Genomic DNA, 12,468 nt, shown 5'->3' with positions numbered 1-12,468 from the left:
TTATGCCCAATTGCAGCAGCTGCAGCTCGTATCAAAGACCAGGCCAGTTTGGCAATGCTGCTCATAGGTGATGCCATTCAGACAGTGCCAGAAAGCATTCCTGTTGTTGGCAACAGGGTAGAGGCCATTGGCTTTGCCAACACAGAACCCACTGCCACTACCAGAGCTTCCACTTCCACTTCCTCCGCTACTGGGAGCCGCTGTGATTGGAGAAATGGGCTGAGCAGGAGCGGTGCAGCCTGAAGCAGAAAATGATATACAGATCGGTCTATAACGATCCATTATTTTATAACATGCCCAATCACTCTAGTATCTGACCATGGTTATTAGATGCAGTGCCTAGAAGCAGGCAATACCATGTACAGTCTGCTGTCTTTGAGAGGGGCAGGCCCCCCCCCCGTGCGCTGGCTGAGCCTCATGATGACTGCATCAAACACTGGAAGAAGAAGGATCTGATTCAATTCCCACTGACAGCCATGGGAATCTTTTCATTGGCGTAAGCAGGTTTTGGATCGGGTGATCAGTGGGTACCTCCTTGATGGATTCAGAGGTTCAGACTCACCTCTGTTGTAAACCTGTTGCACGCAGTGGAATTACTGGGCAATCAGGGCCCAGAAACGTAAAATAATCAAGCTTCAAGTAAAAGGAGATTGATCTCCAAGGGGATCCACTAGAGCAGCTGTTAATTTTTTCCAGAACACAGATCTTTAAAGGGCTCTGCCAGATGGCAGGGGCATCTGTAAACTAGCTCAAGCTAGGTTAGCAACAGCCGGGAGTCCCCTTAGTAAACCAGTTCGTTTGAATCCCAGCAAATCTGGTCTCTTTAAAGAGCCGTGCTTTGACTGGAAGGTGGGATGGGGAGTCACAAAAGGAGAATTTAATGGAAGGTGAATTGTAGGCGGGGATATAAAATTGCTTCTTTTGAGAGGGTGTAGCTCAGCATTATATACACCAGTGGGCGTATTCAAATTCTCATGTACATCTGAGGAAAGGGTGCTAATTCTGGGAGCCTGTCCTGCTGGAGTCACTCACTTGTGCTCTGCAGTCCAAGAGCATTCTTCAGGGTGCTGATCAAGGGGAATTTGCCCTGGTTGCAGAACGTGCCAGTGAAGTCATCCAGGTCAATTGTCCATACCATAGCACCGCCAAAGTTGTTCTTCATTAACCACTGTGCCTGTTAAGGGCCAGGAAAGAAGCCAAGATCAGTCCAAACCCCACAAAAAAGAGACTCAAGGAACTACAGTGATGCAGAATGGGATCCCACTGGTTTTGATAGGTCAGAGGGTCCCATCGTACCTTGATGTTGAAGCTCTTGATGTTGTCATATCCCACCCACTCAGTGCTTTGGTATGCGTACGGGACATTTTGAGGGGTATCCCACACTTGAGTGGCTCCATTCTTCAGGAAGGTGCAGATCTAAAAACAGGGGGGTGAAACAGAAACAAAATCTTCCATCACTGCTGCAACCAGATAGCCAATGGACAGAAAACGGAACAGCAGTTTTGAAGCAACAACTCTTGTACAAAACAGATTCACTTGTTTTCATCTCATACTTTATGGGTGGCCCTTGTGGGCTCCTATACTCGGGTGCCTGTTCTCTAGCACATAGTAGACAGATGTCAGCTTTTTATTGTCAGTCACTGAGGAGCTAAGCTATGAAATTTAAATTCTTGTTTCATACTCTGCTTTCAGAGGTCTGGGGCGTATGGTTCCTGAGTTTTGGTTTGGGCCTAATTCTAGCACTAACTAAGCAGAAAGAGGAAAAACAGTTAATCCATGATGGGGGTTGATTAAGTATTCATTAATATTAGATGTCACAATTGCTTTTCTGTATACTCAGTTACAATTATTCCGATAGAAGTATTTATACTCTGATTTATATGCATTGTGATGGCCTGAGATTGTTTTAACAAGCAGATATTTTTGTTCACTTGTGCACTGCAACTACATAGCCCACAAACCTCATAGTAAGCCCAGAACCCAGACTGTTTTGTGTAAGGTCCAGCAGGCCCCGGTCCTGAGGTTGGAGCGCCGACAGCAGTGTTGGATGGATTGCTCAGGATGAAGGTGTGTCCATAGGTTGGGAATCCAACAATAAGCTTCTCAGCTGGGGCACCGTTGTTCTTCCAGTAATTCATGGCATCGTCCTATAAAAACAGTCAGTGAGTTACAGACTCTGGATCACAAGTGGCAGGTAAATTCTTCCATCACTGCAGTTTTCAAGGATCAGTTCTTTGTTCTTAATTTCCTATCATTATAGGCCTTAAAGGATCTTGGTCAAGATATACTTACAATATTGAGATAGATATTGCTGCCAGTGTCAGTGGGGCCTTGAAACAGGGGGCTGTTCTCTCCAGTGTATCCCTCCCAAGAGCCATGGAAGTCGTAGGTCATCACGTGAAAGTAGTCCAGATACCTGAGGAGATAAAATTACCTTCGCTATTGTCTTCATCTTGGAATGGTTCATTTCCTCATCAACAGTGGCTTTTCAAAGCCTAATCAGAAGCAGTGATATAAACAGCCCCTGTATTTTTAGTGTCTACTTTAAAGATTCTCTGTAGATAAAGGATGGATTCTGCTTTAAGTGCCAAAAGTTCACTACAGATGCTAAATTTTTCAAACTTCAGTGGCTCAAGTCAAGCACCTAAATCCATATTGGTCTGAGTTTTCAGAGGGGCCGAGCCCCAGAGCTCCCATAAGTTTTAGTGAGTGCCCAGCACCTTTGAAAATCAGGGCTTTCTTTATTTAGGTGCCTAATTTGGCAGCCAGGCTTGAGGCTTTTGGACATGAAGCTGGTTTTCACAGTGAAATATATTCGTTGTCTCGAATGTGGCTTGTGCTTTAAGCGAGGGATGAAGAGTATATCTGAAAGCATGGTACTCACTGGCCGAGCTGAGGAATCTGGTAGCCTGACTCAATGTTAGAGAGCCCTGCAGCCACAGCAGCGGTGACCAGGAGCCTGGGTTTGTTAACCTGTTTGGCTTCCTGCTCGAAGGCTTCTAGCATTTCCTAAGGCAGATTAAAAAACAACAACCCATAATTGGTTAGGAGCAGCAACACTGAACACTGGTCACCCTTGATGTGCACCTGGTGAATTAGAAATGGCCCCATTCCCTCCTTGAGAATTCTTACTGCAATGAGCAGGGCCATTAGACTGCTCGGTTTTGTCCACCCATGTTTTGTTAATTCTGTCTGGCAATGTGAAGAAGACGGGTAACATTTTCAAAAGCGTCTAAGTGAGTTAGGCTCCTAAGTGCCAATTTCAAAAGTGACTTAGGCACTTCAGAGCCCAAGTCCCATTGATTTTTCAATGACGTTGAGACTCCTAAGGGAAGATTTTCAAAGGCACTTAGGCACCTAAAGATGCAGATAGTTGACTGGTCAGATTTTCAAAAGCACCTAAGTGGGTTAGGTGCATAATTCCCATTTAAATTAAGAGGAGTTAGGTGTCCAGTGTGCTCATGCATTTCTGAAAATCACACTAAGTACCTGTCTGAATTTTTACGCACCTAGATACTTTTGAAAATTTGGGTCTAAGTGTTTAAGTCACTTTTGAAAATCGGGCTTTAGCTTCTAAGTCACTTACACACTTTTGAAATTTTCACCCCCGTCCTTAATATTCATCAGCTGTGAAATTACAAGTACTAAGGGCTCTTCCATATGATCATAAACCTACAGCTGATTTATGGTCAGATCCGCCATTCTTATCTATGCTATAGAATCCCATGGAGATTTGCTGAGCTGAATACTAATTAATGAATAAATAATTCTGCTAATATCACCAGTATTTGGTATCCTATATGCGTTTACGTTTTACATGCATCTCTGGAGCATTTGTAGTGCATTGTACAAACAATGTGACTTTTTTTCTTCTTCTTACTGAGGTTTCTGTCAGCACCGAGGAGCTGGCTTCCTCCTTACCTGAACAAGGACGGTGAAGAGGCTCTTATCCTGAGCTGGGCTGCCTCTGGAGCCAGGGTATTCCCAGTCAAAGTCTAGCCCATCAAATTCATACTGGCGCAGGAATGTGATGACAGAGCTGATGAAGGTCTTGCGAGTCTCGGGAGTGGAAACCATCGCAGCAAATCTAGGGAGAAAAAAGGGGAAGGGAGTCAGGTTGTTGCCTCACTCACTCCCTCAAATGTTCAAAATACCAGGATGCAGTCAGAGAGAAAGGGATGGGTTGGACTTACGGAGCTGTTCCAAAATTCCATCCTCCGATAGCCAAGAGGGTCTTCAGCTGTCCGTTCCTACAAAGATTGAGATGGGGGGGGGAGGTATGAATAAAGAACAAATGGAGAAATTCTGGTTTGGTATGTCCCACTGTATTGTAATTGCTGTCCTGAGATAGAAGAGAGACTAGTGTGCTCTGAGATTCGTTGTGTTGCCTTGCCTTGCTCAGTAATACTTAGCTCTTTATAGAGGTTCTTTTATAGCCATAGAGCTCAACACACTTTACAGAGGGATAAGCATCTCATTATCCCTGTTTTACAGATGGGGGAACTGAGGCAAAGAGAGTAGAAGTGACTTGCCCAAGGTCATACAGCACGTTAGTGGCAGAGCCAGGAAAGGACCCCAGATCTGATTCCTATCCACCGTGTCATATTTCACCCGTAAGTGAGCCTTAGAAATTGATAGGCCATCTCCCAATTGATCACTCATTGGTGAAATTAGCTCAGTTTGATTTAGATATGTATTTAATGGGAACATATTATATATAATATACATAAATAGAATATACACTTGGGTATATTGCTTTAAGTTCCCAGAAATCTATTTTGGATATAGGATCATAGTAACTGAAGGTAAATAACAATCTAGACATGGATTCTCTTGAGCTGCTGTACCATCTCCCTCTACAACAATACCTCAAATCTTCAAGGGTGGTTACTATGGTGTTTTGGGACTATGCCTAGCACTTTAGAGCAACCAAAGAAGACACTGTCTCTAGGTTTCACGCTGAGCCCAGTGCAGGCTGGTCAGGACTTTGGGAGCTCAGCCAGCACTGTGCAGATGCCCCTGCAATGCAGACATGATCCATAAAGCTAGCAGTCATGTGTGCTTCACTCTGAAGTCTCAGTGCCTTGTTCATAATAATGCAGAGGTTTTTAAGGATCTAGTACATACAGTCAGGTGTTAATGCACAAATCTATCTTTAGTCTCTTGTCATTGGGTTACTCACTGGTTTTTCAAACCATTGAAGGATTTATAGAGAGTCAGGTCGTTCCATTCGATGGTAGTGATCTGATTGTTCTTCATGCCCGCAAAGGCATAGATCAGATGAGTACAGAGGCATGGGTCGATGTTATCAGGCATGAAGCGCCCAAGGCCTGGTCTGTACTGGGCCCAGTTGGTGAAGTAGCATGTCAGCAGATAGGCAGAACCTGTTTTTGGCCAAGAGGAGGGGGAGATGGTACAGGGATATTTGTTATAATAAACTACGCCGGTTCATGAAAATGAAGCATGGCCACAGATAGGACTCTTTCTGGCTACACCAAGGGGACCTCAGAGTAGAGATGATGAGGAGGAGCATTCTAATCCTTTAAGACCCAACTCTGAAAACACTTACTACCGGACATGGTGCTTGCTGCTTTGAGGTCGTTTCAGTAAAGTCAATGCCGACAAAATAAACCCTCAGGAAAAATGCAGCACTTTTGCACAGTGTAGAAACATAGGAATAGAAGACAAGGAAGGCTGCTGCATAGCTTCTTCAAACTCCCCCATTTAGGCCTGGTACCAGTGTCTGTGGATCCACAATTCATAAAAGGTAGAAGGTAGGAATGAGCCCATGAATGTCCAGTTAATGTCTTGATGATATAATCCAGATATCCTGATTTGATCCACTGAGAATACTAATGATGGAAGCAACCAAGCTACTAATGGCAAGGTTGGATAACATTGCTAATTATGGCAGGCAAACAGTATTATTTGAATTCTTAGGCATCGGTCTATTCTATTAATATGAGAGCTGATAGAAAAGGAGGGAATTAAAAAAACAAACCCTGTTTTCCCCCTTTATTCAAATCTGAACATTTATCATTTTGAAAAGTCAACATTTTCAATTTCAAAAAGTGTCACCAGCTGTTTGGGTGATTTAAAAAAAACCAAAACCCAAAAACAAGACTTCAAAATTTCAACCAGCTCTAGTCAATATCAACTATGGGCCCAATTCTCCACTCACTCACAAGGGTGTAAATCAGGAGTGATGCCACTGAAGTCAATCGCATTACACTATTAGTAAAACCAGTGTAAGTGACAGGAGAATTGGAGCCTGTCAATTTTATGTGGATTTTATACCTTTTACCTTTAAAACAACAGAACAGCTCATCAGTTTTGTCTGGCAGAGAAGGAAAATGGAGCTTGGTCACTGATTGAATGTGATGGCTTAATGCACTGTTCTGAGTGCACTGATTAAATTATGAACGCCACGCATTTGAATTTTGGGCTCTCCTTAAAGCCCATCTTGCTCCTCATACAATGTAGGTCTGTAAGGAACCAAGGGATGGGTTATATCTAAGAGTTTATGTTTATCTTATGCTTTCCTGTTTTCCTATACTTGCCATTGTGGATGAGCTCTCCTAAGAACACAAGCACGGCCAGACTGGGTCAGGCCCACGGTCCATCTAGACCAGTATCCTGTCTTCTGACAGTGGCCAGTGCTAGGTGCCCCAGAGGGAATGAACAGAGCAGGTAATCATCAAGTGATGCATCCCCTGTCACCCATTCCCAGCTTCACAGAATTGTTTGTTCACCATGCTCTATGTATCTCTATCTGTTCGACTGCTATCTCCTGTAGAGGGGTTATGTGAGTGGGATGTAGATGGGACGTCATTGTTTTGTTTGGATCCATTTTAAATGCGCCTCAGACATTGCAAATAGCTATATAGGGCTTAATTCATGGGTGGGACACAATACAAGTAAGATATGGCAAATATCAAAGAAAGAACAAAGTCATTTAAGAAAAATACTCACCCAGCTGAGCATTCAGCAAAAGTGTTAGACCTGTCAAGAAAAGCAAAAGTAAAGAAACTATCGGAATAAAATGCAAAATGCACAAACAGTTCACAAGCCTAGGGCTCAAATACCTCCAATCAATTCTAGTCATAAGATGCCATATTGCACTCATAAATAAGACCTTCCCAAGGTCGTACCTTGCAAACAAGTGGTCAAATCCTGCCCATGAATAAGTGATATCAATGGAAGTTGTAGATATTCAGGGATTGAATTTAGCATACATCATTCATGGAAGATTCAGTCAAATACTGTAGCTGTATTTATCAAGAAGGTCAGATAATTGACCGATAAGTCCTGAGGATAGGAATGATCACATATCATATCTCAGGCTGTTAAACTGATGCCATAGGAGGTCAGGAAGGAATTTTCCACCCTATGCACAGCATTGCGCAATTGGTTGGTGCATCATTGGGAAGTTCTTTGACCTTCTTCCAAGCACAGGCATTGTCCACTGCTATGGGCAAAGCACTAGTCTAGATGAGTGGTTTTCAACCCTTTTTCATTTGCGGACCCCTAAACAATTTCGAATGGAGGTGCGGACACCTTTGGAAATCTTAGACATAGTCTTTGGACCACAGATTGAAAACCACTGTTAGAAGGTAATGACAACCTTTTGTGGACCCCTTAGACACAGTCTGCGAACCCCCAGAGATCCATGGACCACAGGTTGAAAACCACTGGTCTAGCTGGACCAAATGGCTTGATTTAGTACGGTGAATCTGATCTTCAGCACATGCTCCAATGCAGCACAAAATGAGTGCTCCGTAAGGACCTACTGATGTGCTACGTCTCTTTGCAGTTGCAGCTTAAAGTGACCAAGAATAGAGCTGCACAGTTCTTGTGAAAAATATGCACCAATATAAAATAATACGCATGGACTTACTGGTGAGGAGGATCAGCTTGGCCATGATTTACTTCTGTACTGATCCAATGACGTTTCTCTCGTTCTTTTATACCATGTAGCCTCCTTCTTTATCACACAGTCACCTTGTCACCAAACAGACACAAACGATGCGGTATCTAACAGAGTTTAATGGTTAGCTAATGGATAAATCAACAAAACTTTCCAACCTTCCTTTGTAATAAAATAGATTCCAATTTTCTAGGTAACCTATCTTGTGTAATAGTCCTGCCAATGTGGAAAGGGCAGGCCTAAGGAGATATAAAAGATAAACATGCATTTTCCAATGTGCTGGTTCTTATACTATTTTAATGTCCCTAATGAAAATGTATTGTAATGTATTATTTGCAATGCAAATAACCTTTTAATAGGTTTGTTGAATGTTACTTGATCAGTGGTTCCCAAACTTGTTCCGCCGCTTGTCCAGAGAAAGCCCCTGCCGCGTCCACAGGTTCGGCCAATCGCAGCTCCCCCTGGCCGCAGTTTGCTTCTCCAGGCCACTGCGGGCTGTGGGAAGCAGCGGCCAGTACGTCCCTCGGTCTGTGCTGCTCCCATTGGCCTGGAGCAGCGAACCGCGGCCACTGGGAGCCGCGATCGGCCGAACCTGTGGATGCAGCAGGTAAACAAACTGGCTTTCCCCGCACAAACGGCGGAACAAGTTTGGGAACCACTGGTCTAGATAAAACAACTGTAAATATTGTTATTTGAATGAGATTGGAGATGCCAAGAGAACTAAAGACTTTATGTAACTATTGTGGTTTATTTAAACACTGTTAAAATCATAGACTGTCACTCTAAATGTCAGGGTTTTTCCCTGGGCCTGCTTACAAGCGAGGGGACTCTGTAGGGAAGTGTGCAAACTAGGTCTAGCAGCAGTCAGTTTGAAACCAGTCAGCCTAAAGTAAGGTGGAGTGAGCTGTACCTCGCTGTTTTAGGGAGCAGCCTGCTTTGTCTCTCTCTGGTGTGTTATTGTTTTGAATTCTAAAAAATAAAGTCATGTTATGTTGCAACCTTCCAGCAAGAGTACTTATGTTTTTATATAATTTCTCTGTGTGTATGCTATGACATCCACAATCTGCTTCCTTTAAGTGGGAGTGGGACTTGAATCCCACTTCAGCCCAGAAATCAATGGAGTTAAGCAATTTACTAATTGTAAAATGAGATCAGAATTGGGCCCAGTATCTCCATCTCTTGTGCAAAGTGAACTGACTCCCCATGTATTCTATTTGGCTGAGTTAGATTGTAGAAATAGGCAAAAACCAAAATGTGAACTGGATTAATAGATTATAAACCACAAGGGACCATTGTGATTAGTCTGACTTCCTGTCTCACACAGGCCATTACACTGCCTTGAATTAATTCCTGTTTGAACTAGAGCAGATCTTATAGAAAAACATCCAGTCTTGATTTAAATATTGCCAGTGTCGGAGAATCTAGCACAGCCCTGGATAAATTGTTCCAATAGTTAATTACCCTCACTGTTAAAAATTTGCACCCTTATTTCTAATCTGAATTTGTCTGGCTTCAATTTCCAGCCATTTTCCCTTGTTATAACTTGGTTTGGTGCTTTGAGTTGTCAAGTTCATTTGCAACCTTAGCTCGTACTGGAAACCCATTGTCATGGTTGAGGGGAACTGCACGTTATGGCCCAGCAAGGGCACGCATGCTAGGCTCCCTGCTCCTCAGCTGTCACCTCTCTTGGGTGGAGACACCTGACCAGGGTTTCCCCAAGCTGCTGAGTCCCTGGCGTACACTGTGAGTTCCCTCAGCAAGGCAGACTGTCCAAAGAGGCCTTGTTCCTGCACTTTGGTGTTCTCCTCAGAGCCCATAAACGGCTGGGTTGCCAACCTTCCAGGATTGCCTGGGAGGCTCCAGGAATTAAAGATTCATCTTTAATTAAAGATTATGTCATGAGATGAAATCTCCAGGAATTCGGCCAACCAAAGCTGGCAACCCTATAAACAGCCCAGGGTTCTAAGTTACCACAGAGCTTTTTCTAAGCAAGCACATCTATTGTTCTGGTGAGAGCATTGCAGAGAAAACCTATTAAAACAATTAAATAACCTATATAGATGCTAATAAGCTTACCAGAGGTCATCCCCTCAGTCTCCATAAGAGCTCTGGTCAGTGTCAGTCCTTGCAACCCTTCCCTAAAGATTGGGGTCCTCTCGTACCTTGGTCACGAGGTCCTGTCTGTTTGCTGAGTCAGAAACCAGGCCCAGAGTCAGTTTAAACTCAGGTTATTTATCCATTTATCCATTCTGTTGGCCTGTGGAGAATCCAGTTTGAGCCAATATAGGTGAACCTTCTCAGGGGTGGGACCTCTCAGGAGGTGTTACAGCCTGAGTTAATTTGCCTCATCACATCCCACTGTTCTTAGTTCCTGAGGGGGCTTTGTTTTCCTCTTCCCCATGGAATTGCATACAAACCCTGGCCCACAATGACACAAAAACTTAATACGATAAGACCTCCCAAAGATACTTCAGGAAATTGCCCTATCTGTCACACCCATGTTCACTAAAATCAAAGAAAGGATTCCCTTGAACTATGAACCGCGGCTCTGCCATCAAGCAGCCGACATAACGTTGTTCACTGCAGGGCCATGGCTCTTTGTCATATTATAATAGATCACACTGCTTAAATACGTCTGTTGTGGGGAATGAAGTGTGTGGTGTGGTGTGGTGGATCACCTGGATTTTCAGATGCGAAGGTCTCTGTCAACCCTTACATTAACAGGTTTTCTCTACCTACCTACCTACCTGTCTGTCTATCTTCTATCACTATAGTATCTGTTGGTGAGATTGCTGTGTCTGTATTTTACCCGCAAAACAATATGTGCGGTATAAAGCTTTGATCTCCTTGTTAGACACCACCTTTAAACTTAACTGTGTCAGTCTATATGCCAGGGGGGTGGGAGGTGGGGCTGCAAGACAGCTGAAGGCAGAGGATCCTACAGAGTGAGACACTCTGCCTTCTGTCACACGTGGCGATTTTTGTTGTTCTTTCATCATTGGTTGTTGGTTTTTTTTTTAACCCATAATAAAAGTCCTTTGAAAGTGCATTGTTTGATCATTGTGTGTATGCTGGATTGTGCCCCTCTAACTGTGGCCCAGACACCACTAGAGGGGGACAGAGCACCACACTGAGTGGTGATGGATTACCTGTATAGCAAGCAGAGCAGGTCACACACACAATTCCTTTGGGACCAGACCAACGTCTTCTACTGAGAATCTGATTTGACTGAGGTAGTTGAAGTATTAAAATAAGCGGCTTAGCACCCCTAGCTATTTGTTAAACAATAATAATCCCTGATTTGTTTGACGGTACCATCAAAAAGACGTCCCTGCACATCCCTGGAGATAATGTTACGAATGTGACCAAAGTGCAGTCAGCTACCATTACAGGGATGGTGTATTGGCGGTGCGTAGCTGGAGGTTTGGTGGTTTAGTGTGAGCTTGGTGAGGATGCTAGCTTGGGTCCTGGGATAGCCGGGTTCAATTTCTGCTCCACCACAGACTTCTTGTATGATCTGGGGCAAGGCATTTAACCTCTCTGTGCCTCAGTTTCCCATCTATATAACGGGGACAATAGCCCCACTCTGCCTCACAGGGGTGTTGTGAGGATAGCTACATTAAAAGTTGTGAGGTGCTTGGATATTACAGTAATGTGGGCAAATTGATTGAGGAGACCCCCACTGTCATATCATGGCAATGAAAATTCAGCTGCTCTTAAAGAAGATGCAGTTAGTCACACAATGTTTTTTTGCTGAATGCTTTATTTCATCATAATGAATTTGTGGAATTTTGGTCATATTAGGATGGTTACTTAGTTATCATAACCTGATCGGTTCATGCCCAGTTGCAGCAGGAGCAACTGGAGTCGAAGACCAGGCCAGCGTGGCAATTTTTGCAGGTAGGTTTTCCCATTCATGCAGTGGTAGAAGCTGTTACTGTTGGATGGATCGGGGAAGAGGCCACTGGCCATGCTAGCACAGAAGCCGGTGCCTCCAGAGCTGCTTGAGCTGCTGCCTGAACCACTGCGGGGATTGCTACCAGAATTGCCACTCCCGCTTCCGCTACTGGAAGCTTCTGTGATTGGAGAAATGGGCTGAGCAGGGGCAGTGCAGCCTGAAATAAAAGCAGATCATTACCATTCCACTATGATTCTACCAGGAAATGGGCCAGGTTTGCACTCCATTCAGGATGAGCTATCCATCTACCCACCCGTTTTCATGGCCCCCACCATTTCAGCAGCGAAGGAGTCCCAAGAAACAAATTTTAGTTCCTGAATTCATATTCGCTGAAGTTTGGGCTTCTGATTGCTTCATTATAAAGAGGAAACGAAACCATTACATTCAGATTTGGATCCAGTTTCAGCTTCCCAAAGCATCCCAAAGTTTAGGCAAAGTTTATTCACTCCTGATCCACAGCAGCCCCGTCTTCCCCGCTCCTAGGTCCTCCCCACAGCTCTGTGAGTAGAGCTCAGTCTCGATCCTGCTGTTCCAGCCCCTGTCTAATTGCGGGCAGACACTATCAATCGTTCTGAACTGCGAA

At 44.0% G+C, this 12,468-nt stretch overlaps 1 protein-coding gene across 1 annotated transcript; it reads right to left on the bottom strand.

Annotated features, from left to right (window-relative positions):
- Positions 1-7,922, bottom strand: LOC125625010 (acidic mammalian chitinase). Its single transcript, XM_048826500.2, has 11 exons — positions 7,898-7,922; positions 6,973-7,002; positions 5,183-5,384; positions 4,194-4,250; positions 3,922-4,087; positions 2,885-3,009; positions 2,293-2,416; positions 1,962-2,147; positions 1,297-1,416; positions 1,033-1,174; positions 1-239 (listed from the first exon to the last, which is right to left on the bottom strand). The coding sequence occupies exons 1-11, from the start codon at positions 7,920-7,922 to the stop codon at positions 1-3; spliced, it is 1,416 nt and encodes a 471-aa protein (XP_048682457.1).
- Positions 7,923-12,468: the final 4,546 nt, after the last annotated feature.

Source organism: Caretta caretta, chromosome 21, assembly GCF_965140235.1.
Source record: "Caretta caretta isolate rCarCar2 chromosome 21, rCarCar1.hap1, whole genome shotgun sequence".
Lineage (NCBI taxonomy): Eukaryota > Metazoa > Chordata > Testudines > Cheloniidae > Caretta > Caretta caretta.
Note: the sequence above shows the minus strand (reverse complement) of the source record. Positions and strands in the feature narration are given on the sequence as shown.